This window comes from Jaculus jaculus, chromosome 1 (assembly GCF_020740685.1).
Source record: "Jaculus jaculus isolate mJacJac1 chromosome 1, mJacJac1.mat.Y.cur, whole genome shotgun sequence".
Taxonomy (NCBI): domain Eukaryota; kingdom Metazoa; phylum Chordata; class Mammalia; order Rodentia; family Dipodidae; genus Jaculus; species Jaculus jaculus.
The window spans coordinates 152205150-152229958 of NC_059102.1; the positions used below are offsets into that span (position 1 = coordinate 152205150).

General features: G+C 48.0%; 1 protein-coding gene across 2 annotated transcripts; it reads left to right on the top strand.

Moving 5' to 3' along the window:
• The first annotated feature begins 1024 nt into the window (after positions 1-1024).
• Positions 1025-11663, top strand: Arrdc1 (arrestin domain containing 1). Of its 2 annotated transcripts, none has more exons than XM_045155652.1 (8): positions 1025-1157; positions 9026-9136; positions 9866-9916; positions 9998-10152; positions 10292-10474; positions 10572-10748; positions 10828-11257; positions 11328-11663. In XM_045155652.1, exons 1-8 carry the CDS (start codon positions 1040-1042, stop codon positions 11396-11398), a joined length of 1296 nt encoding a protein of 431 aa, XP_045011587.1. In that variant the 5' UTR covers positions 1025-1039; the 3' UTR covers positions 11399-11663. The 2 variants fall into 2 exon arrangements, with proteins under 2 accessions (XP_045011587.1, XP_004654205.1); XM_004654148.3 differs by having other exon boundaries at positions 11348-11663.
• Positions 11664-24809: the final 13146 nt, after the last annotated feature.

The following is a 24809-nucleotide window of genomic DNA, read 5'->3' on the forward strand; positions in this document are numbered from 1 at the left end:
CCTACCTCGAAAAAATAAATAAATAAAAGAAAGTGAATCAGAATTTGTTCGTTCCCCTTGGCTGTTGGCGTAGTCTCTCTCCAGCCCTGCCATGCGCCCCACGCCGACCTCAGTCTACCTGCATCCTGGAATAGCGGTGCGCTCCGCAGAGCTGGGCTGGGGATGGGCAGCACCTGCGCGCCGAGCACCGCGCCCGCTCTCCAGGCCCCACGTGACATTTTTTCCTAGAGGTCACCGAGGTGCTTGAGCCCTAGGGTGGGACAGAGGTAAGGGAAGGGACCCCGCCAGGCAGAGCCCAGTGAGGAAGGCGCTTGTTTGGGTGCACTGGGCGCGTCCTCACCGGTGGAAGCGAGGCGCCCGAGCTTCCTCCCTGCCGACACGACAGGTGAGCGGACTTCATCCCTAAGCCGCAGCGACCTCGGGGTCCGCGGGTTATTGGGCACAGCGCAGCCTACCGTCTCCAGCGGGACCGGCTCCGGAGGGTCCTCGTTGGCTTCGAACCCCGGGGGAGGCGGCTCTTGGGGCAGGGGCATGCTGTATGGGCGGGTCCTTGGGTGCGAGTGAACGGTCCGGGCTGTGCTCTAGGGGCGGGTCCTCGGGCCAGGAACCAGTCCTGGGGAGAGTGGGTCTATGGAAAGAGGCGTGTCCTCGGCCTGGTGGGTGGGCCTTTGTGTAGGGGGCGGGCCTCGAACCGGGCACCAGTTCCAGTGAGGGTGGGTCTTTGGGAAGAGGCGTGTCTTTGGCTAGAGGGAGGGCACTGAGTAGGGGGCGGGCCTCGAACCGGGCACCAGTTCCAGTGAGGGTGGGTCTTTGGGAAGAGGCGTGTCTTTGGCTGGAGGGAGGGCACTGAGTAGGGGGCGGGCCTCGAACCGGGCACCAGTCTCACGGGGGCGTGCCTTGCAAAGGGGGCGTGTCCCAGGGCTCTGGCTGATTCTCAAGCACAGGCGGGTCCTGCGGTCGGGGCGGGTCCTTGAGCCGGAGGCGGGCCTGGGAGCAGCTGCCTGGGCAGGCGTCAGTGCGCGGCTCGCGAGGCCGCGGTATGGGGCGGGTGCAGCTCTTCGAGATCCGTCTGAGCCACGGCCGCGTCGTCTACAGCCCGGGCGAACCGCTGTCCGGTGCGGTGTACGTGCGCCTGGGAGCGCCGCTGCCCTTCCGAGGTGGGTGGCGAGTCTGCCTAGTGGGAGAGGGTGGCCGCGTCGCGTCAGCACCTGAGATGGGGTCGGGTTCCCGGAAGCTGAGAGACAGATCGATGGGCTCCCGGCCTGGGTCCGCAGTCTCTCGGGAGCCCCCAGATCGCGGGAGGGCTGGGCGGGGCCGCGGGCGCTGCAGACTTGCGGTGGCGGTGGGAAGCCAGCGGAGGCCCCGGGCGCGGCGGGCAGCTCGGTGGTGGCCCAGTCCTTCCGCATCTACCCCATCCTGTCTTCTCCGCCTAGGGGCGGTCAGAGTACCGACGAGGGCCTAGGCGCCTGAACATCATGCCCAGGCGACCCTGACGTGAGCACACGCAGGCCTCCGACTTTCCCTGTCCAGGTGTCCACCAGCTCCGCTGCGCTCCGCACCTGCTGGTCCCTCACCTGGAACTTAACTCGCGTTAGGTCACTTCTTTTTCGCCACCTGGCTCCTGAGCAGGGGCCTCCTGATTCAAAGAAAGTCCTTGCCCGGGCGTGCAGGTTCCCAGCGGTGTACACCCAGGCACCTCCTCGCTTTTCCGCCTAACGTTTATGGTTGCCGCTGGCAGTAGGGTGGCTTGTCCCAGCATCCACTCGCTCCCACACAGGGGGGCCTCCGGGAGTTGAACTGAGCCCTCTGCTGATGCAGACTTCTGGCACTCTGGATCCTAGGATCAGGTTGCTGTCTTGCCATCGACAGGACACTTGTGGGTGCAGCCTACTCTGTGCTGGGTGTGACTGTCTCCCATGAATAGAGAGCTCTGTGTGCTATTTAGTAGCCAAGACCCCATGGTCGGGTGGGCACTTCGGTAACCTCTGCTGGCCCTTGGCTTTAAGGGGAATAGTGTGTAAATATCCCTGCTGGGTTCTCCTCCACTTTTGCCTCCTGTGAGAGCTCCCTGGCTGCTTGCCCAAAACCACAGTTGCCCACTTCCGTTGGACCTGACCCTTGGACCTTAGCGTTGTTGGGTTGGTAACTCTGATGTCTCCTGAGGATGAATAGCCATCATTATCCTCTTAGCCACCCTGTGCTCTGTAGAGGTTCTGATTCTGGCCCCAGGGCAGTTAGAGGTTATCCAGGTCTAGGAGAAAGCTCAGTTGTTGGTACCTCCATCAGGTGCTGATACTGTTGAGGCTCCTAATATCTCATTGCCTCATTTCCTGTGTCCCCACTTGGGGTTTGGTGTTTGGGTGGGGGTGTGCCATGAAACATTTTCTCTGGGGAAATTCAGGCTCGCATCTATTCATCCTGGATAGCCACAGACTACAATCGAAGCACAATTGCCACCAAAATCCAATTTTGATGAACTAATGAGTTTATTGGAGTTACTTACACTATATGGGGTCACTGAAAGGCAGCTGAATCATTGCAGAGTCCCATCCCAACCTGGAGATGATAACCTCATGGAAACTGCTCTAAGGGCTCCCTCTTCTAGCTAACTTTCTAACTCCTTTATAATCTAGCTTTCTCCAAGCTTTGGGAAAGGCGCAGGAGGGGACAAATGCTATAATTCAAAATGAAGGTCTTGGCCAGGTGCGGTGGCACACACCTTTAATCCCAGCACTTGGGAGGTACAGTTAGGAGGATTGCTATGAATTTGAAGTCACCCTGAGATGACTACATAATGAATTCCAGGTCAACCTGGGCTAGACCTTACCTTAAAAAAAACCAAAGCAGGGATGGAGAGATGGCTTAGCAGTTAAGGTGCTTGCTTGCAAAGCCCAAAGACCCATGTTCTACTCTCCAGATCCCACATAAGCCAAATGCACAAAGGTGAGGCAAGTGCAAGGTTGCACATGCCCACTAGGTGGCGCAAGTGTCTGGAGTTCAATAGCAGTGACAGAGGCCCTGATATTCTCTCTCTGTCTCTGTCTCTGTCTCTGTCTCTCTCTTTCTCTGTCTCTCTCTGACACACACACACACACACCACACACTCACTCTCTCTAAAACAAAACAAAACAAGATGAGGGTTTTCTGACCTTCCCCTCCATTTACTAGGGAATTGCCAAAAACTCCATTACCATCATTATAGACCTTGTATCGCAGTACTGTTGTGCTCCAAAGTTGCCAAAGCTATCAGGCCAAAACATCCTTTACCTCAAGATGGCATCATATTATGCCTGGAGGAAAACACCACACAACAGGTATGTCTATTGCAGGAGCTACAGCAGTGATAAGTCAGCTCCCCATGGACCTAAGGAAAATATGAGTGATGAGAGAACATCCATACTTGGCTGAGGGGCGAATGTGATGCCCATCTCAGCCATAAGGGTTGGGGGGAGCACACAGAGAGGAGAGACTCTATGTAGCGTTGTCCACCTGGCTCTTCCTTTCTGTCACTCCTTTTTTTTTTTTTTTGGAGGGGGGCATTTCGAGGTAGGGTCTTGCTCTAGCCCAGGCTGACCTGAAATTCACTATGTAGTCTCAGGGTAGCCTCGAACTCATGGTGATCCTCCTACCTTTGCCTCCCAAGTGCCAGGATGAAAGGCGTGTGCCACCATGCCCAGCCTGTCCACTCCTATTCTGGATGGGCTGGTGAACAGGCTGTTGCTTACCAGGGTCACAGTATGGGCCAAATCCTCTGGCCTCCTGAGGCAGGTAGGGGGTGAGTGAATGGACAGTTTGACCTACAGTGGAAAAAGGAACTCCAGTTAATGGTCCCAATTATAAAAAAGCTGAGAGATCATGGGCTGAGCTGGAGGGTGGATTATTCAGGTTGCCTGTGTATAGGTGTGTGTGTAAGGGAGGGGCACTCAACAAGCTTCCACCATCTCTACCTGGATGGAAAAGAAGGAAGAAAGGACCATGGTTCTTTTTTTTCCCCTCCGTTCAAGGGATGCTAGGAGGTGCAGCAGAGAAGTCACTGCACTGTACAAAAGGACTGCTCTGGAGTTCCCAGTCTTGCTCACTGAACACTTGTCTGATGTTTGACAGTCATGGTCAGCATCCAGCCATGAGGATATTAGCTGCCTCAGAGGTGATATGGAGGAAAGTTGAAGAAGACAATTTTCTGACCTTGGGGGACAACAGACTATATTCTGCTCTTATGGCTTGCTCTGCTCTATTGTGGGTCAGATGGCAGTTTCCCCACTTGCTTTTCTCTTTTCTCTCTCTGTCTTTTATTTATTTATTTATTTGAAAGCGACAGCGACAAAGAGAGAGAGAGAGAGAATGGGTGCACCAGGGCCTCCAGCCACTGCAAATGAACTCTAGACGCGTGCGTTCCCTTGTGCATCTGGCTAACTGGGTCCTGAGGAATCGAGCCTTGAACCACAGTCTTTTGGCTTCACAGGCAAGCATTTAACCACTAAGCCATCTCTCCAGCACCCCCTTTTCTAAAGATTTATTTGTTTGCAAGCAGAGAGACAGACAGGGACAGAGAAAGGGAGAGGCAAAGAGACATACTCTAGATGTATGCACCATTTTGTGAAACTGTTTTTTTTTTCTATATTTTGTTTTTATTTATTTATTTATTTGATAGAGAAAGAGGGAGAGAAAGAGAGAGAGAGAACAGGCATATCAGGGCCTCCAGCCACTGCAAGCAAACTCCAGATGCTGTGGCCCCTTGTGCATCTGGCTAACCTGGGTCCTGGGGAATTGAACCAGGATCCTTTGGCTTTGCAGGAAAACACCTTAACCAATAAGCCATCCCTCCAGCCCCCGCATCTGGTTTTTTATGTGGGTACACAGAAATAGAACTAGGGTCGTTAGACTTTGCAAGCAAGTGCCTTAACCACTGAGCAATCTCTCCAGCCCCTCTTTGTCTTTTTTGTTGTTGTTGTTTGCTAGTTAGTTTGAAAGAACATCTCACTATGTAGCCCAGGCTGGCCTCAAACATAAGATCTTTCTGCCTCAACCTCAGAAGTGCTGAGAGGATATTGTGTCCCACCACTCCCAACTAGGTCTCCTCACTTTGTGTTGACCTGTTCTGTTCTCATAGCATCCTGAGAAGTAGCCACTCCTGTTACACTCATGATACATTTGGAAGTAGGACAAGCAAAAATTTAGTGGGGGTGTGTAGTAAAGGCTGCCTCCCTTCCTGTTTTGTGGGAAATGGTGGGAGTGGGTCAGGTTCAAGACCTTTGGGGGATCAGGAAAGGAATGAGTAAAGAGGTCTCCATCATCTTGGTGCAAGGGAGGAACCTGGTAGACAGATGAGAGTGTCCATGTGAGAAGAAAGTTCCAGATGTCTCTGTAGAACACAGGATGATTCTCTTTTAGAGAACCAGAGCAGCCCCAACCTCCAGTGTCCAATGTCATTAGGCACCTGTCATTTTGGTGCCTACCTTTTTAAACGGGTGTGTACGCTGTTAGGAGATTCTTTGTCTTAAACCTGGATACATTATTCTCCAGGCTGCCACTGCAGTGGAGGTCTTGCTAGAACACACCAGTCCTTGCCCCATGTCCTTGCTTCAGGATACATGCTGGTGGGAAAAGAAAGGGAGTAATGTCCACAGTGCCTCTCCAACATCAAGGAGATCTCCTAGCTGTGCACAGCTCCCTCATTCTCTGGCAGAACTACATCATGCCATATCCAGTGAATTTGTTTGTTTTGTTTTGTTTGCGGTAAGGTCTCTAGCTCAGGCTAACCTGGATTTCACTATGTAGTTTCAGGGTGACCTCGAACTCATTGTGATCCTCCTACCTCTGCCTCCTGAGTGCTGGGATTAAAGGAATGTACCACCATACCTGTCTCGAATTTTTAAAAATTAATGAATTTATCTGAGAGAGCAAGAAAGAGAAAGAGGATGGCCTCCATCAGGGCCTCCAGCCACTGCAAACAAACTCCAAACACATTTGCCACCTTGTGCATCTGGTTTACGTGGGTCCTGGGGAGTTGAACCGAGGTCCTTTGGCTTTGCAGGAGAATGCCTAACCACTAAGGCATCTCTCCAGCCTTTTTTTTTTTTTTGGTCTTTCAAGGGAGGGTCTCATTCTTGCCCAGGCTGACCTGGAATTCACTCTTTAGTCTCAGAGTGGCCTTGAATTCATGGTGATCCTCCACCTCTGCCTCTGTTGGGATTAAAGTTCTGTGTCACCACACTCAGCATGATAGTAATTTGAGAAGGAAATACCTCAGCCATTGTCACTGGTCTTGATCATTGAACATGAGCTCCTTGGGGAATTCTCACCTGCAACCCTACTGAAGCCAAGGAGCAGCTTTAGGTGTTTTTCTTTTTTATATTATTTATTTATTTTGTATTTATTTATTTGACAGAGAAAGAAGGAAAGAGAGAGAGAATATGAGTGCTTCAGGGCTTCCAGCCACTGTAAAGAACTCCAGACGCTTGCACCCCCTTGTGCATCTGGCTAACGTGGGTCCTGGAGAATCAAACCTGGGTCCTTTGGCTTTGCAGGCAAATGCCTTAACCACTAAGCCATCTCTCCAGCCCTTATTTATTTATTTATTTGAGAGAGAAAGGGGCAGATAGAAGAGAGAGAATGGATGCACCAGGGTCTCCAGCCACTGCAAATGAACTTTAGACACATGTGCCAACTTATGCATCTGGCTTATGTGGGTACTGGGGAATCCAACCTGGGTCCTTAGAGTTCGCAGGCAAGTGCCTTAACCACTAAACCATCTCTCCAGTGCTCAGCTTCAGGTATTTTGACAAGGAAGCAGCAGACACACTGCAAACCCTTTGCCTCCGTTACCTGTGATGAGAGTAGGTGGCTCAAGGCACCTTTGCCTCTGATGTTGGGTGGAGGCTGTGCACACTGGCAGGGTCCTCACAGGATACCTGGTGTTGGCAACATCACAGAGCCTGAGCCACTTGGCTTGGATGCTGTTTGTTTTTTTTGGGGGGGAGGGGTCTGGTGACCCCGTGTTCTTTTGCCTGAGTTAGTGTTGCTGCCACAAGCAGTGCAATGAGAGATTCCTCATAAAATAGTGTGAGGAACTTTGAGGAGAGGCACTGGGTGTCCTGGTACGTGGAAGTGCAAACAGTGGGTCTGCCCTGTGTCAGCCTGCGATTGGCAGTATAAGGCGTGTCCGATTTGCCATCTCCCCAACACAGGTCAAAGTACTTAATATTTGCCAGTCTGACAAACTAACATGTAAGTCATCTGGGGTTTTCCTGGTTTCTAGTGAGGCTGGGTATCTGTTCTATATCTGTTTGATTTACCGATTTACCACTCTGCTACAGCAGGGTCAGTCGGGTAACTACCCCTAAACTGAATTCACAGCTAAAGCAGTCATGTTGTTACAGCTTTACGACATCGAGGGTTAGGAATTTAGCTAGCATTTTGCCATCAACGGGGGGGGGGGGGGGGGGGGGCGGGGGGAGGGCGGGGGCGGGGGGAGGGCGGGGGGGTGGCTGGCAGCGCTCAGGCAGCACCCGCACCAGGCGGGGAGCCCCGCGCTCCTTGTACTCTAGCTGGGGCCCGGCATCCTCAGGTGTTTCCTCTCCACAGCACCTTGAGTCGACCAGTGAATCTCTGCTCTAACTTTGCCCCTACCACCTTGAGGGCTATCTGTTGACCTGTAGGTGCCATTGGTGTCCAGATCCCAGGGTAGGAATAGTTCGTGGTCTGGTCTAAGAGGGCATGGCGAAACCAGGATGAAAGGTAGTGTGGTGATGCCGGGCGTGGTGGCGCACGCCTTTAATCCCAGCACTTCGGAGGCAGAGGTAGGAGGATTGCCGTAAGTTCAAGGCCACCCTGAGACTCCATAGTGAATTCCAGGTCAGCCTGGAGCAGAGTGAGACCCTACCTCAAAAAAAAAAAAAAAAAAAAAGTAGTGTGATGAGGTTGGGCTGCCATGGACGTTGAGGGCTATCCCTGGCAGTGCCAAGGGGAAGAGAGAGAGGTACAGCAGGAAGTCATGGCCCTCTGAAGGGTGGCGGACTGGCATCAGTCATGGGAGGGCAATGCATGTGGAGAACCACTTGGATTGAGGATGAGTCAGAAATTTATAAGAGGAAGCACTGTGTTTTCTGGGTGACTAACAGGAGGCCTGAGCCATGAAGTGGGGAGACTATAGGTGAACCAGGTATGACCACCCCCTAGATACTTGGGATAGCTTTGTTCCTCCTGCCTGGTGGCTTCATCACAAAGATGTTAGAGTCTTGAGTAATTTTCCCCTCACATGACCCTGTCGTGTTTGGGAGAAGTCAGGAAGCCATGACCAGGACTACAGGGACAAGGACGGAGGTGGAAGTGCAGGTCTCTTCCTCTAGTGTGATTCTCTTGGGTCTCCTCCCTTGTGATATACTTGCTTCATGCAGCTGGGCTTCCTTGTCCAGCCATAATTACTCAACCACATTGGGCCCAGGAAAGCCTGTTGGATTAAGGAATTTGAGCTCTTCCTCTGGTGGTTCCTGTTCTGGGTACTTCGCCCTGTTGGAGGAGGACCAGCTTTCTTATGGTGCAGAAAGTCAGCCTCCCAGGGCACTGTTGCCCAGGAAGTCAGGGCTGGACTTCCAGTGCCAGACTTTTGATGTGCTCAGACAGGTCTGACCACATTCTTGGCTGGCAGTTAGCTTCCTGGAGACTGCAGGGGCACCTACAGGCCTCACTGACTTGCATGGTGAAGGTAGGGGGCTGGGTTTTCATAGGTCTGACTAGGGGCCAAGGTAACCAATTTGTGGAGTGACCCATTGTCCTCGCTGCACTGTGTCTGCAAGACAGATGAAACACTGTCAGTTTCCTTGCCAGCATGGCTCCCTAGGGGAACCCCAAGACCAAGGATGGCTAGGGAGGTGTTCTTGGTGAGGTGACAGGCTGCTTGCTCCTTGGCCTTCCCAAGACCCTTGGCCTGTGGGTTCTGTCAGCGCTGCCTGAATCTCTGTGTTGGGGACAAGGAAGAGCCTAGGCTATTGGTTGTCTGGGGCTCATGCCACCTTTCCCTTTGCAGCTATCCGGGTGACCTGCACAGGATCCTGTGGGGTCTCCAACAAGGCCAATTATGGGGCATGGGTGGTGGAGGAGAGCTACTTCAACAGCTCCCTGTCACTGGCTGACAAGGGTAAGTCTGGGAGCTAGTGGTAATTGCTGGGACTACCCTTGCCTGTAATGGAATAATGGAACCTGACTGTCCATGTCCCTCCCAACAACTCTAGCTTGGTTTCTTGCACTGTCCTACCTTCTGGTATTGGGTCTGGGTGGCCCTGACCCTTGCTGTGGCTGTTACACTTCTATCCCCCAACCCCCAAACATACTCCTGTATGTGTGTGTGTGTGTGTGTGTGTGTGTGTGTGTGTGTGTATGTATGTGTATATATATATAATATAATAATATATATTAATATAATAGAATAATTAATATATTAATATAATATATATTAATGTAATATATTATATATAATATATTCTATATATATAAATATATATAACTAATTTATTTGAGAGAAAGGCAGAGAGATAAAGAGAGGGAATGGGCACGCCAGGGTCTCCAGCCACTGTGAATAAACTCCAGATGCATGTGCCACCTGTGCATCTGGCTTGTGTGGGTCCTGGGGAATCGAACCTGAGTCCTTTGGCTTTGCAGAAAAACACCTTAACTGCTAAGCCATCTCTCCAGCCCCACCCTCCTTGTTTAAGCGAGCTCCTCTCTGCAATCCTCAGCTCCCACCATGGCCATGCTGCTGGGAAACAGGCAATGTGGGCTAGTGACTTTAGTGCCCATTGCTGCCTGTCCTGGTGCTGTGGCCACCATGGGTTTCCTCAGGCTTGCCCCCGCCTCCTTATCTCTGCAGGGAGTCTGCCAGCTGGAGAACACAACTTTCCCTTCCAGTTCCTGCTTCCTGGTGAGTAGAAAGCTTATGGCCCTGGGACCACGGGCTGCATAGGTGGCCAATGCCAGGGACCAATCCCTGCTTTCTCCCCAGCCACAGCACCTACATCCTTCGAGGGACCTTTTGGGAAGATTGTGCACCAGGTGCAGGCAACCATCGACACCCCGCGTTTTTCCAAGGATCATAAGTGCAGCCTTGTGTTCTATATTCTGAGCCCCCTGAACCTGAATAGCATCCCAGACATTGAGGTAAGGATGGAGCTGGGGCCTCCTTGATGAACCGTCAGCCCTCTGGGGTAAGGGGAGCTGGGCCTCAGTGCCCTTTCCCCATGCCATGGGAACGTAGCCTATGCTCACTTGCTGAGTCCCTCCTCCTCCACCCCTCAAGCAACCCAACGTGGCCTCTGCCACCAAGAAGTTCTCCTACAAGCTGGTGAAGACGGGCAGTGTGGTCCTCACGGCTAGCACCGACCTCCGTGGCTATGTGGTGGGGCAAGTTCTGAGGCTGCAGGCTGACATCGACAATCAGTCAGGCAAGGACACCAGCCCCGTGGTGGCGAGCCTGCTGCAGGTCAGAACCCTCCAGCTGCCTGGGCCTGTCCCCAATGGGAAAGAAGGGATGGTGGGTTGATGGCCTGCCCGTGCCCACAGGGCTGATCTTTTCACAGAAAGTGTCGTACAAGGCCAAGCGCTGGATCTATGATGTGCGCACCATTGCAGAAGTGGAGGGCGCGGGTGTCAAGGCCTGGAAGCGCGCTCAGTGGCAAGAGCAGATCCTGGTGCCTGCCCTGCCCCAGTCAGCCCTGCCTGGCTGCAGCCTCATCCACATCGACTATTACCTGCAGGTTTGGTGTGGCCTGGGGCTGGGTACCCTGAGGCAGGGTGGCCTTAACCCCGGACCCTCACCACCTGCATTCTCCCCAGGTCTCCATGAAGGCACCTGAAGCCACCGTGACCCTCCCACTGTTCGTTGGCAATATTGCTGTGAACCATGCCCCACTGAGCCCCTGTCTAGGCCCAGGGTCTCCTTTTGCGGCCTTGCCCCCCGTGGTACCTTCTGCGCCACCCCAGGAAGAGGCTATGGCTAGTGGTCCCCACTTCTCCGACCCGGTCTCCCTCTCTACCAAGAGCCACTCCCAGCAACAGCTACCATCTGCCACCTTGGGCTCAACGCCTGTCGCCACAGAGTCATGTGCTCAGGACAGCAGCTCGGCCCCAGACTCTCTGCACCCTCCCTTGTGTGTCTCTATAGGTGCCACTGTCCCCTACTTTTCAGAGGGCTCCGGGGGTCCAGTGCCCACCACTAGCGCCTTGATTCTCCCCCCAGAGTATAGTTCATGGGGCTACCCCTATGGTAAGTGGAAAGGACAGGGACTGGTTGCCAGGGGAGGGGGGTTTGTGTGGATGTCTGGAGACCCTTGTAGATCCTGCTCTCTCCCTGCAGAGGCCCCGCCATCCTATGAGCAGAGCTGCAGTGGTACTGACCCTGGCCTGACCCCTGGGAGCTGACCCTGGAATGCTAACCCTCTGCTGCCTTCTCCGGCTGGCCTGGTTTCTGCCCTGGGATGGGGTACCCAGGACCTTGTGCCTTTGCTCTCTGCCCAGCCCAGCCACTCAGGACCTGCGGCTGCCTACCTCTTGCAGACCAGACTCTGCCTGGCTCCCCTTGAAGTCAGTCAGCCCTTTTCTCCTGGGGCTGGGGTGGGGCGGCTGGAAACTTAAGACCTGGAGAAACTGTAAATAAAAGCGCTTTATTTGTAGAGCTGGGTAGACCTGGCCTTCACGCCCTGCAGCCTTACCTCAAGGTGGACCCATTCCGCCCACACTCAGGTTTGGCCCACTGTCCTGGTCCTGCCCCAACAGATGCAGTCTGGCGACCTCCTCCCTCTGCCCTGCCCCAACCTGGCACAGGCTCTTACTTCATGGCTGTTTCTTCCTCACACATTTGGTACCTCACCCTTGGGCTCTTTTCTTGCATTCTGGGACACCGCAGCTCAGATAGAGCTGCACCGGCCTCTCTTCGGACTGCAATCTGTTGTTGGGAACACACTCCTCTCCCATTTGATAGTACACTCTGGCCAGCACCCTAACCATTGTTCCTTGTGGCGCAGTTTGGACACCTAGCCACAGAAGAAACTTGTGGGGCAGATTCATAGCTACTGTAAACCTCCCTGCCCTTTGGCTGTGAGTATTGTGCCCCTTCATACCCTAGCTGGGCACACAAGCCCTCAGGACTGCCCTCTAGGCCCTGTTGGCAAGCTTAAAAGGCAGGTTTTGTTTGTTTGTTTTGGTTTTCCTGAGGTAAGGCCCAGGCTGACCTGGAATTCACTATGGAGTCTCAGGGTGGCCTCGAACACATGCTGATCTGCCTACCTCTCCCTCCTGAGTGCTGGGATTAAAGGCATGTGCCACCATGCCTGGCTAAGGCAGGGTTTTGTGAGGTGGTATTTCTTGGAGAGGTACCTTACAGGCAGGCAGGCATCTTGGTTGAGAGGAAAGCACTCGCCCTGCTAGCCATGAGGAGATACACACTGGAAGTGATTATGGTGGACTTGGCCAAATTCTAGCCCCGATGAGTGGGGGGAGGCTTTGCTAAATATGATAGTCACCTTGATTGTGTGTATATAACCGGATCACAGACTTACTAAAGGAGAACAGATTCCAAGCTGTGCAAACATGCCAAAACTGTGGCTTCCACCTTGAGCCCAAGGTGGTTGTCCAGTTTCCACATCAGCCAGCCAATTAGACCTGCACACCAGTGGCAAACAGGCAGAGAAAGCTGGGCTTAGTGGCACACGCCTTTAATCCCGGCACTTGGGAGGGAGGCAGAGGTAGGAGGATCACCATGAGTTCAAGGCCATCCTGAAGTCTACATAGCCTGAGCTAGGCTGAGACCCTACCTCTATAACCCCTCACCCCCCCCAAAAAAAATGAAGAGAAGGTCAGGAGAGATGGCTTAGCAGTTAAGGTGCTTGTCTATGAAGCCAAAGGACCCAGGTTCAATTTCCCAAGAGCCACATAAGGTGGCACACACATCTGAAGTTCATTTGCAGCAGCTGGAGGCCCTGGCATATCTCTCTTGCTCTCTCTCACTCTCTCTCTCCCCCTCCCTCCCTCTTTCTCAAATAAATAAATAAAATTTTAAAAAACGAACAGAGAAGTGGGTGATGTCTCTTGCACACGTGCCATTTTCTACTCCTTGTTGGCAACATGCTCTTGCATGGACAGCCATATACCTGTATAGGAGGAAGGTGGGTCCTGGAGAAAAACAGAAAGTGGGCCAAGGGTACAATTGTGTAAACCAATGCTGGAAGCAGTGCATCCTTGGAATCCCACCTCTGTCTCTAGCTGGTTGCATATGCTTGCAGGCATTCAACTCCCTCACTTTGGTTCACTCATGTGAATGTGGACGGGAACAGCGCCTGCCTGTAGAACTGATGTGAATGTGAACACACCTCACCTGCGGGTAGGCAGACACCTCAGCCGCTGGCTGCGGGGAAGGGGGTTGTGGGTCAGTGGCAATTCAAGTGTAGAACCGTTCAGGTCAGCAGGTCTGGCTGGCTGCAAAGTGGAAATGGAAGGCCCTCCTGTAGCCTACTTCTGGAAATTTTTTTTTCAAGGTAAGGGTCTCTAGCCCAGGCTGGTCTGAAACTCACAGCGATCCTCCTACTGCTGCCTCCTGAGTGCTGGGATTAGAGGTGTGTGCCACCATGCCGGGTTTACTTATGACATTTTTTTATTTATCGAGGTAGGGTCTCACTAACCCAGGCTGAGCAGGAATTCACTATGTAGTCTCAGGGTGGCCTTGAACTCATGCAATACTCCTACCTCTGCCTCTCAAGTACTGGAATTAAAGGCATGTGCCACCACACCTGGCTACTTCTGACTTTTTTTTTTTTTTTCAAAGATGGAAGTTTTTATTCAGGAAAACATGAGCTGCCAGGACTGACTCTCAAGAGAGGAGCAGTCAATTTGGGATTACAGATAGTGGGCTTTATAGAGCTCTTCAGCTGGGGGAAGGTGAGGAAGGGGGAAATGAAAGGTTTCTTTAGGGGAAATCTAAGATAGCCAGGGTATGACACCAGAACAGTAACCTGGTATCCTGAGAGAGAAGGGGGAGGACACCTAGACCTGGGGCATTGTTAGGCAAGGAAGGGATAATGGCTGGGCAGTTTTTTGAGGAATGTGGATGACCCACTTCCTTGTATCTGTTGCCATCTTGCTGTCATTGGTGATTCCATTTTGGGGAAGCCCATCTTGACCTAACATTCCAACTTTTTGTTAATGATAAGAGTCACAGATTAATTTTTTTTATGTTGACCCTAAGGGGCGATGAGTTCTTATGCTCAGAGAGACTGGATAATGCAGTCGATGGGTCTCTTTTCAGGGCAGGTGATGAGGACGCAGTTTCATGGTGGCTAGAGGTGGCAGAGTGGTGAGATCAACAGCGCCAGTGTAGAATGTTGCTGTCTTCTCTCATACCATCCCTGTATTGAGTTGCCCTCATGGCAGTCGCTGGCAGACACCTGTTATAGAGAAGGTGAGGGAGATGGACTCTGTGAACCCGTGAGAAGACAGAAGGGAGAATAAAGGAGCTTGTTATTTTTGTCAAAATGCCAGATGTAAAGGGAGGATGAGCATTCAGAGGCTAGAGGTGGAGGGCTTCTGGCAAGAGAGAGGAGGCAAAGGGGCATTTTGGGATCAGGGGAAGATACGAGGATGATAAGCAGGCAAGCTATGCAGATCTCTGGAATAAAAGATTTCAGGGAAGGGATAAAGGAGGCTCCATCCAGGTTAGGAGTTGAGATGGAGATGTGGTTATGGGGGAAGTTGGCTTGGGTTGGGCCACAGGCCACAGGACAGTAGACTGCTTTCTGGGCTTTCTAGGAGGGATCAGGTTGCTAGGGTGTCATAAGCTGCCTTGGGCGCTGACAGACAGTTGAGCTGTCTAAATAAACCTGGGATGGTGCTGAGGGCTGTCCATTTCCTTCTCTGTGTGTATGCACCCCCTAGCGCCAGACAGTCATTTTCCACCACTGTCTGTCTTCTTATGAGACTGAGCAGGGACTGGCTTTTAAGATTCGGGAGTGACTTTTTGATCAATGAGACCTCATTTTCACTCCTGCTTCTTTCTCAAGTCCTAGGGATAAGAGAGACAGGATTGGCAAAAGAGATCAAATAACCTAAAATGGATCACCTGGTGCCAGGTTTGCTGGCCAGTTCAGGCTGCTTAGTCTGCAGAAAAAGGCTTTTTACCATGTACATGGCAAGTGTGTACCTAGCAGAGCATGGGAAAATAGGGACAACCCACCTCCCAAATGGAGTGCCTCTAGTTAGCATCTACCTAGGGAGCCTTCCCAGTCAGGACAAATTTTTTTTCTTTATATTTTTGAGGTTGATGTGTTTATTTATTTTTTTTATTATTTTTTTTTAAATTTATTTATTTGAGAGCAACAGATGCAGAGAGAAAGACAGTAGAGGGAGAGAGAGAGAATGGGCGCGCCAGGGCTTCCACCCACTGCAAACGAACTCCAGACGCGTGTGCCCCCTTGTGCATCTGGCTAACGTGGGACCTGGGGAACCGAGCCTCGAACAGGGGTCCTTAGGCTTCACAGGCAAGCGCTTAACCGCTAAGCCATCTCTCCAGCCCTGATGTGTTTATTTTTTATTAATTTTTTTTATTAGCAACTTCCCCACTTACTCCTTTGAAACTCCACTCTCCATCATATTCCCTCTCCATCTCAATCAGTCTCTCTTTTACTTGTGATGTCTTGATCTTTTCCTCCTCTTATGATGGTCTTATGCAGGTAGTTTCAGGCACTGTGAGGCCATGGACATCCAGGCCATTTTGTGTCTGGAGGGAGCATGTTGTATGGAGTCCTGCCCTTCCTTTGCCTCTTACATTCTTTCTTTCTATTTTTAATTTAATTTTTATTAACATTTTCCATAATTATAAAAAATATCCCATGGTAGTACCTCCCCCCCACATTTTCCCCTTTGAAATTCCATTCTCCATCATATTACCTCCCCATCTCATTCTACTTACATATATACCATACCAACCTATTAAGTTCCCTCCTCCCTTCCTTTCTCTTCCCTTTATATCTCCGTTTTAGCTTACTGGCCTCTGCTACTAAGTATTTTCCTACTCACGCAGAAGCCTAATCATCTGTAGCTAGGATCCACATAAGAGGAAGAACATGTGGTGCTTGGCTTTCTGGGCCTGGGTTACCTCACTTAGTATAATACTTTCCAGGTCCATCCATTTTTCTGCAAATTTCATAAGTTCATTTTTCTTTACCGCTGAGTAGAACTCCATTGTATAAATGTGCTATCCATTCATCAGTTGAGGGACATCTAGGCTGGTTCCATTTCCCAGCTATTATAAATTGAGCAGCAATAAACATGATTGAGCACGTACTTCTAAAGAAATGACATGAGTCCTTAGGATATATGCCTAGGAGTGCTATAGCTGGGTCATATGGCAGATCAATCTTTAGCTGTTTTAGGAACCTCCACACTGATTTCCACATGGCTGGACCAGATTGCATTCCCACAAGCAGTGTAGAAGGGTTTCTCTTTTTCCACATTCCTGCCAACATTTATGATCATTTGTTTTCATGATGGTGGCCAATCTGACAGGAGTAAGATGGAATCTCAATGTAGTTTTAATCTGCATTTCTCTGATGACTAGTGACGTAGAACATTTTTTTAGATGCTTATATGCCATTCGTATTTCTTCCTTTGAGAATGCTCTATTTAGCTCCAAAGCCCATTTTTTGATTGGCTTGTTTGATTCCTTATTATTTAACTTTTTGAGTTCTTTGTATATCCTAGATACTAATCCTCTATCAGATATATAGCAGGTGAAGATTTTTTTCCCATTCCGTAGGTTGCCTTTTTGCTTTTTTCACTGTGCCCTTTGCAGTGCAAAATCTTTGTAATTTCATGAGGTCCCAGTGATTAATCTGTGGTTTTATTGCCTGAGCAATTGGGGTTGTATTCAGAAAGTCTTTGCCAAGACCAATATGTTGAAGGGTTTCCCCTACTTTTTCCTCTAGGAGTTTCAGAGTTTTAGGTCTGTTGTTAAGGTCTTTAATCCATTTGGACTTGATTCTTATGCATGGTGGGAGAGAAGAATCTATTTTCAACCTTCTGCAGATATATATCCAGTTTTCCCAACACCATTTACTGAAGAGGCTGTCTTTTCTCCAATGAATATTTTTGGTATTTTTATCGAATATCAGGTGGCTATAGCTACCAGGGCTTACATATGGGTCCTCTATTCTGTTCCACTGATCTACATGTCTGTTTTTGTGCCAGTACCACACTGTTTTTGTTACTATGGCTCTGTAGTATAGGTTAAAATCAGGTATGGTGATATCACCAGCCTTATTTTTGTTGCTCAGTATTATTTTAGATATTCGAGGTATTTTATGATTCCAAATGAATTTTTGGATTGTTTTTTCTATTTCTGTGAAGAATGCCTTTGGAATTTTGATGGGGATTGCATTAAATGTGTAGCTTGCTTTTGGTGAGATTGCCATTTTCACAATATTGATTCTTCCAATCCAGGAACAAGGGATGTTTCTCCGCTTTCTAGTGTCTTCTGCAATTTCTCACTTGAGTGTTTTAAAGTTCTCATTGTAGAGATTCTTTACTTCCTTGGTTAGGTTTAATCCAAGGTACTTTATTTATTTATTTATTTTTGATGCAATTGTGAATGGGAGTGATTCTCTGATTTCATCCTCTGTGTGTTGTTAGCATATATGAAAGCTACTGATTTCTGTGTCTTTATTTTGTATCCTGCTACATGGTTACAGGTTTTGATCAGCTCTAACAGTTTGCTAGTAGAGTCTTTAGGGTCCTTTATGTGTAGAATCATGTCATCTGCAAATAATGATAACTTGATCTCTTCCTTTCCAATTTGTACCCCTTTTATGTGTGTCTCTTGCCTTATTGCTATGGCTAAGACTCCAAAACTATGTTAAATAAAAGTGGGGACGGTGGACACCCTTGTCTTGTTCCTGATTTTAGTGGAAAACCTTCCAGTTTTTCCCCATTTAGTAATATGTTGGCTGTAGGCTTGTCATAAATAGCCTTTATTATATTGAGATATGTTCCTTCTATTCCCAGTCTCTGTAGGACTTTTATCATGAAGGGATGTTGGATTTTGTCAAATGCTTTCTCTGTGTCTAATGAGATGATCATGTGATTTTTGTCCTTCAACCCATTTATATAATGTATTACATTTATAGATTTGTGTATATTGAACCATCCCTGCATCTCTGGGATAAAGCCTACTTGGTCTGGGTGAATGATCTTTCTGATATATTTTTGTATTGTTTGCCAATATTTTGTTGAGAATTTTTGCATCTATGTTCATGAGGGAGATTGGTCTGTAATTTTCTTTTTTTGTTCTATCTTTGCCTGGTTTTGGTATCAGGGTGATGCTGGCCTCATAGAAGGAGTTTGGTAGAATTCCTTCCTTTTCTATTTCCTGGAAAAGCTTAAGAAACAATGGTGTTAGCTCTTCCTTAAAGGTCTGGTAAAATTCAGCAGTGAATCCATCTGGGCCTGGGCTTTTTTTAGTTGGGAGATTTTTGATAACTGTATGGATATCCATGTTTGTTATAGGTGTATTTAAGTGATTAATCTCATTTTGATTTAATTTAGGTAGGTCATATAAATCAAGGAAATCTTCCATTTCTTTCAGATTTTCATACTTCGTGGAGTATATGCTTTTATAATATGTCCCTATGATTTTTTAAATTTCTCTGGAATCTGTTGTGATGTTACCTTTTTCATCTCTGATTTTAATAATTTGTGTCTCTTCTCTCTTTTGGTCAGAGTTGCTAAGGGTTTATTAATCTTGTTTATCCTTTCAAAGAACCAACTCTTTGTTTCATTAATTCTTTGGATTTTTTTTGTTTCTATTTCATTAATTCCTGCCCTAATCTTTATTATTTCTTCCCGTCTACTGATTTTTGATTTGCCTTGTTCTTCTTTTTCCAAGGCTTTAAGGTGAAGCATTAGGTTGTTTACTTGCGACCTTTCTAATTTCTTAATATAGGCACTTAAGGCTATAAATTTACCCCTTAGAACTGCCTTCATTGTGTCCCAGAGATTTTGGCATGTTGTATTCTCATTATTGTTTGACTCTATAAATTTTTTGATTTACTTCTTGATTTCTTCATTGACCCATTCATCATTAAGTAGTGTATAGTTTCATTTCCATGATTTTGTGTATGCTCTATAGACTTTCTTGCTACTGATTTGTAGTTTAATTCCATTGTGGTCAGATAGACTGCAAGGAATTATTTCAATTTTCCTGTATTTGTTAAGATTTGCTTGGTGTCCTAATATATGGTCTATTTTAGAGAATGTTCCATGTGCTGCTGAAAAGAATGTATATTCTGCAGCCTTTGGATGAAATGTCCTTTATATATCTGTTAGGTCCATTCCTTCTATGACCTCATTTAGTCCAGATGCCTCTCTGTTTATTTTTTCCCAGGATGACCTGTCAATTGATGAGAGTGGGGTGTTAAAGTCACCCACTACCACTGTGTTTGGTGTTATCTGTGACATTAGTTCTAATAGTGTTTGTTTGATGAATTTGGGAGCCCCCATGTTAGGTGCATACATGTTTAGGATTGTAATGTCCTCCTGTTGGAGTGTGCCCTTAATCAATATAGTGACCTTCCTTATCTTTCTTGACCAACGTTGGACTGAAGTCTACCTTGTCAGATATTAGGATAGCAACCCCTGCTTGTTTCTAGGCCCATTTGCTTGAAACACCGTTTTCCAACCTTTCACCCTAAGATAATGTCTATCCTTTGTAGAAAGGTGAGTTTCTTGGAGACAACAAATTGTAGGATCCTGCTTTTTAACCCAGTCTGCAAACCTTTGTCTTTTGGTTGGGGAATTGAAGTTGTTGATATTAAGAGATATTATTGAGGGCTGGAGAGATGGCTTAATGGTTAAGCGCTTGCCTGTGAAGCCTAAGAACCCCGGTTCGAGGCTCGGTTCCCCAGGTCCCACATTAGCCAGATGCACAAGGGGGTGCACGCGTCTGGAGTTCGTTTGCAGAGGCTGGAAGCCCTGGCGCGCCCGCCCATTCTCTCTCTCTCTCTCCCTCTATCTGTCTTTCTGTCTGTGTCTGTCGCTCTCAAATAAATAAATAAATAAATAAATAAATAAATAAATAAAAAGTCCTCCTTATTCTGTGGACACTAAGCTCCTGGAACGGTCTGCCGTCTAGGTGCCCACACTGTACTCAGACACCAACATTAAAAAAAAAAGAGATATTATTGAAAGGTGTGTATTTATGTTTGCTTTTTTTTTTTTTTTTTTTGTGGTTCTGGTTCTACCTTTGCTTTCTTGTGTTAACTAGTATTTCAGTGTTTCTTGTTTTTTCCAGGTTCCTTATATGTGTGCTTTTCCTTTTCTTCAGCATGGAGGATCCTATCAAGTATTTTCTGTAGAGCTGGTTTTGTCTTCAAATACTTCTTTAGCCTGCTTTTGTCATGGAATGTCCTTATTTCTCCGTTTATTTGAATGCATAGCTTTGCAGGATAAAGTAACTATGGTTGACAGTTGTTATCCTTCAGAACTTGGAATACGAACTCTCCAAGCCCTTCTGGCTTTTAAAGTTTGTGTTGAATAATCTGCTGTAATCCTGATGAGCTTGCCTTTGTAGGTAACCTGATTTTTCTCTCTAACTGCTTTCAATATTTTTTCCTTGGTTTGTGTGTTTGGTAGTTTGACTATAATATGACGAGGAGAGCTTTTTCCAGGTTTTGTCTGGCTGGGGTTCTAAAGGCTTCCTGTATCTGCATTGGCACATCTTTCCCAATTTGGGGGAAGTTTTCTTGTATGATTTTGTTGATGATGCCTACTATGCCTTTGGAGTGGAATTCTTCTCTTTCTACTATGCCCTGAATTCTTATATTTGATCTTTTCATAGTGTCCCGAATATCTTGAAATTCCCACTCATACTTTTCTATAAGTTTGTCTTTCTCTTTGTTGGCCTGTATTAGTTCTGCCACCTGGTCTTCTAGCTTAGATATTCTGTCCTCTCCTTCATCCATCCTACTGGTGAGATTTTCTACAGAGTTTTTTATTTCATTAACTGTGTTCTTCATTGCTAGTAATTCTGACTGGTTTTTCTTTATTATTTGTATTTCCTTATTTATGTCTTGTATTACCTTCTTTATTTCATGAAATTGGTGTCCTGTGTCTTCTTCATTTCCTTTGATTTCCTCTTTGAGTTCCTCTTTGACTCCTTTGATTTGTTCTCTGACTTCTTTGAACATATTTACAATCATTCTTTTGAAACCTTCTCAGGCATTTCCTCTAACTCATTCTCACTGGAGGTCATTTCTGATGCATTAATACTGTTAGGTGGATTTATATTGTCTTGATTTTTAGTGTTTCTTGTGTTACAATGTATATATTTTTGCATCTTGGATTAAGTTAATGCTTGGATTTTCTAGCTAGCTATGTATTCTTAGCTGTATCAATGGATTTGATGTTATATATCTTCAGGAAAGGAGCTTAGGTGTGGCTCTTAAGGCTCTCAGAGTATCTACAAAGGTGTTCCTAGGGGTTGAGTTTCCCTGCTATGGGAGTATTCAAGTAGGCTGAATGGAATAAAATACAGGTAGATTCTAAAATTTAACTAAGCTGGGCTGGAGAGATGGCTTAGCGGTTAAGCACTTGCCTGTGAAGCCTAAGGACCCTGGTTTGAGGCTCGGTTCCCCAGGTCCCACGTTAGCCAGATGCACAAGGGGGTGCACACATCTGGAGTTCGTTTGCAGAGGCTGGAGGCCCTGGCGCGCCCCCTTCTCTCTCTCTCCCTTTATCTGTCTTTCTCTCTGTGTCTGTCGCTCTCAAATAAATAAATAAAAAATGAACAAAAAAAATTAAAAAAAAATAAAATTTAACTAAGCACTGTACATATTTAATCAAAAACAGCACCGAATATTTATGCAAGAGTAGTTATTATTACAACCAGATCCTCTAGTAATATAGAGGTTAAGATTTCTGGTCTGTTGAGGGATCCAGGTCAGCTTTGACCAAGTGAGACCCTTCCCTGGTGCAATTAATCCCAGTTACCTTTGTGGATGATTTTGGTCTCAGTCAAGTTGCTGGCTGGGTTGTTGGGCTGCTGTTCTGATTTCTGGAGCTGGGCACTGGCTTTTCCTGCGGGGCAAACCGAGCCTGGCAACTGTGGCCCTGCAGATCGGCATCCCCGCTGCTGGAACTGCCACTGTGCTGCCCCTGAAGCTGCCGCTGCTGGATCTGTCGCCGCTGCTGCTAAAGCTGCAGCTGTTGGGTCTGTCACCTTTGCTGGGTCCACCGCTGCTGCTGCCGCTGCTGCTGCTGCTTTAGCTGCCACTGTTGGATCCTCTGCTGCTGCTACTGGATCTGCCGCTGCTGGGGCCGCTGCTGCTGGGGCCGGAGCCGCTGATGTTGCTGCGGGTCCCTGCTCCTGCTTGGGTCCCACTGTTTGCTCAAGTTGGTGTGGCCAGGTCCTGGGACCACTGCTCTGTTTGCTGGAGCTGGGCACAGGCAGTGGGGGGGAGGGGAGGGAGTCGCAGCTGCTCTCATTCTCTCACTGTTCCACATGTACTTCTACCTTGTGATCTGCTCCTCCGTTGCTCACTGCCGCTCTTCCTTCACATTTCCTGAACTGTGGAGAGCTCCGGTGTGAGTGGAAGTTTCCCCTACCTGGCTTTTCCTGCAGCTCGAGCTGAGCCTGGCAGGATTCCAGTGCGCTGCTGCCGCTGTGGTCGGTGGACCTGCCGGGGCCGCTTTTGCCGGCTTGTGTGGGCTCTGGATCTCTTCTACTTCTCCATTGCCATTTCAATTTCCTATACACCTCACTTTTTAGTAAAAGTGTGTATTTTGCTGAGTTTTTTGGTCTTTCCCCCTGCCCCCAGGGTGCTTTGGTGTGGTACCTAAGCCGCCATCTTAACCAGAAGTTCTCTTACATTCTTTCCACCACCTCTTCCACATTAGACCCTGAGCCTTGGAAGGTATGATAGAGGTTGTAGTACTGAGCACTACGGTCATTTCTTTCCATCACCATGATACCTTCTGAGTCATCCCAAGGTCACTGCCATCTGAAAAGAGAAGATTCTCTACCAAAAGTGAGAATAGCATTAATATAAGGGTGTGAACATGAACAGAAGTGCTTACTGGGCAGTTTGATAAGCATAGTATATACATTTGGCCAGACAACAGCAGATGTTACACCTCTAGGGCTCATGACTACCCCTGTTTTAAGTTTTCAGTATCAGGGATGTATTCTCTTCACATGGAGCCTCCTGAGTGCTGGGATTAAAGGCATGCGCCACCACACCTGGCTTTTTCTTTTTAATCAGAGAGAGAGCAAGAGAGAGAGAATTGGTGTACCAGGTCCTCCAGCCACAGTAATCGAACTACAGACTTGTGTTCCATTTCATGTATATGTGTGATCTTGTACACTGGTGTCACCTTGGGTTTTGGACTTACTTGGGGCATGGAGAGTCAAACATGGATCCTTAGGCTTCACAGGCAAGCACCTACCACTAAGCTGTCTCTCCAGCCCTGGAGCACCTTTCTTTAAATCAGGTATATCCCATCCCATTAGCAAAGCAAGCCCTCCAAGGACTTTCCCCTGTTGAAGCAGTCTCAGAGATGCAGCTCAGAGTGTCTACTTGCTTTCAAAACCAAGAAAGTCAAAATATGTCTCAGAGGGGCTGGAGGTTAAGCACTTGCCTGTGAAGCCTCAGGACCCTGGTTTGAGGCTTGATCACCCAGGATCCACGTAAGCCAGATGCCGCAAGGTACCACATGCATCTGGAGTTCATTTGCAATGGCTAGAGGCCCTAGGATGCCCATTCTCTATTTGTCTGCCTCTTTCTCTCTCTCTATCTGTCAGTCTCAAATAAAAATGAACAAAAAGGGCTGGAGCGATGGCTTAGTGGTTAAGCGCTTGCCTGTGAAGCCTAAGGACCCCGGTTCGAGGCTCGGTTCCCCAGGTCCCACGTAAGCCAGATGCACAAGGGGGCGCACGTGTCTGGAGTTCGTTTGCAGAGGCTGGAAGCCCTGGCGCTCCCACTCTCTCTCTCCCCCTCTATCTGTCTTTCTCTCTGTGTCTGTCGCTCTCAAATAAATAAATAAATAATTTTAAAAAATGAACATAAAATTGTTCACTTTTATTTATTTATTTGAGAGCAACAGAAAGAGAAAGAGGCAGAGAGAGAGAGAGAGTGGGCATGCCAGGGCTTCCAGCCACTGCAAACAAACTCCAGACGTGTGTGCCCCCTTGTGCATCTGGCTTACGTGGATCTTGGGGAATCAAGCCTTGAACTGGGGTCCTTAGGCTTCACAGGCAAGTGCTTAACTGCTAAGCCATCTCTCCAGCCCAAACAAACAAACAAACAAAATTAAATATGTCTGAAATTAGAGGTCAGGACTCAAAGCCTTGGGTTCTTCACATCTCAGGCTGACTAGAACCCCAGTTTCAAACAAGAAGTTACAGTAGTTCCCCTCATCAGCAGGAGTTATATTCTAAGACCTTCACCAGAGGCCTGAAACTGCACACAGCGCAGAGTTCCGTACGTGTTTTTTCTTGCACGTATGATAAAATTTACAAATTAGGCATAAGAAGCAATTAGCAAAACCGACAACAGAAAAATAATACTATGCTGGAATTAGATGAATGTGGTGTCTCACTCTCAAACTAGCCTCACTATTCTGTGCTCACCCGTGTGATGATGTGAGGTCTATGTGAGGACATGAAGAAAGGTGAATGGCATAGACATTGTGATGTGACACAATACTAGTTTATTATTGACCTAGCAATATGTCAGGAGGATCAGCTGCTCTGAATGACTGAGTCATGACTGTTCATGGTT

Coding starts and splice junctions, on each gene's coding strand:
- Arrdc1 (XM_045155652.1), top strand. CDS start 1,040: ATGGGGCGGGTGCAGCTCTTCGAGATCCGTCTGAGCCACGGCCGCGTC. Junction 10,153..10,291: donor ATAGCATCCCAGACATTGAG/GTAAGGATGGAG, acceptor CCACCCCTCAAG/CAACCCAACGTGGCCTCTGC. Junction 10,475..10,571: donor TGGTGGCGAGCCTGCTGCAG/GTCAGAACCCTC, acceptor ATCTTTTCACAG/AAAGTGTCGTACAAGGCCAA.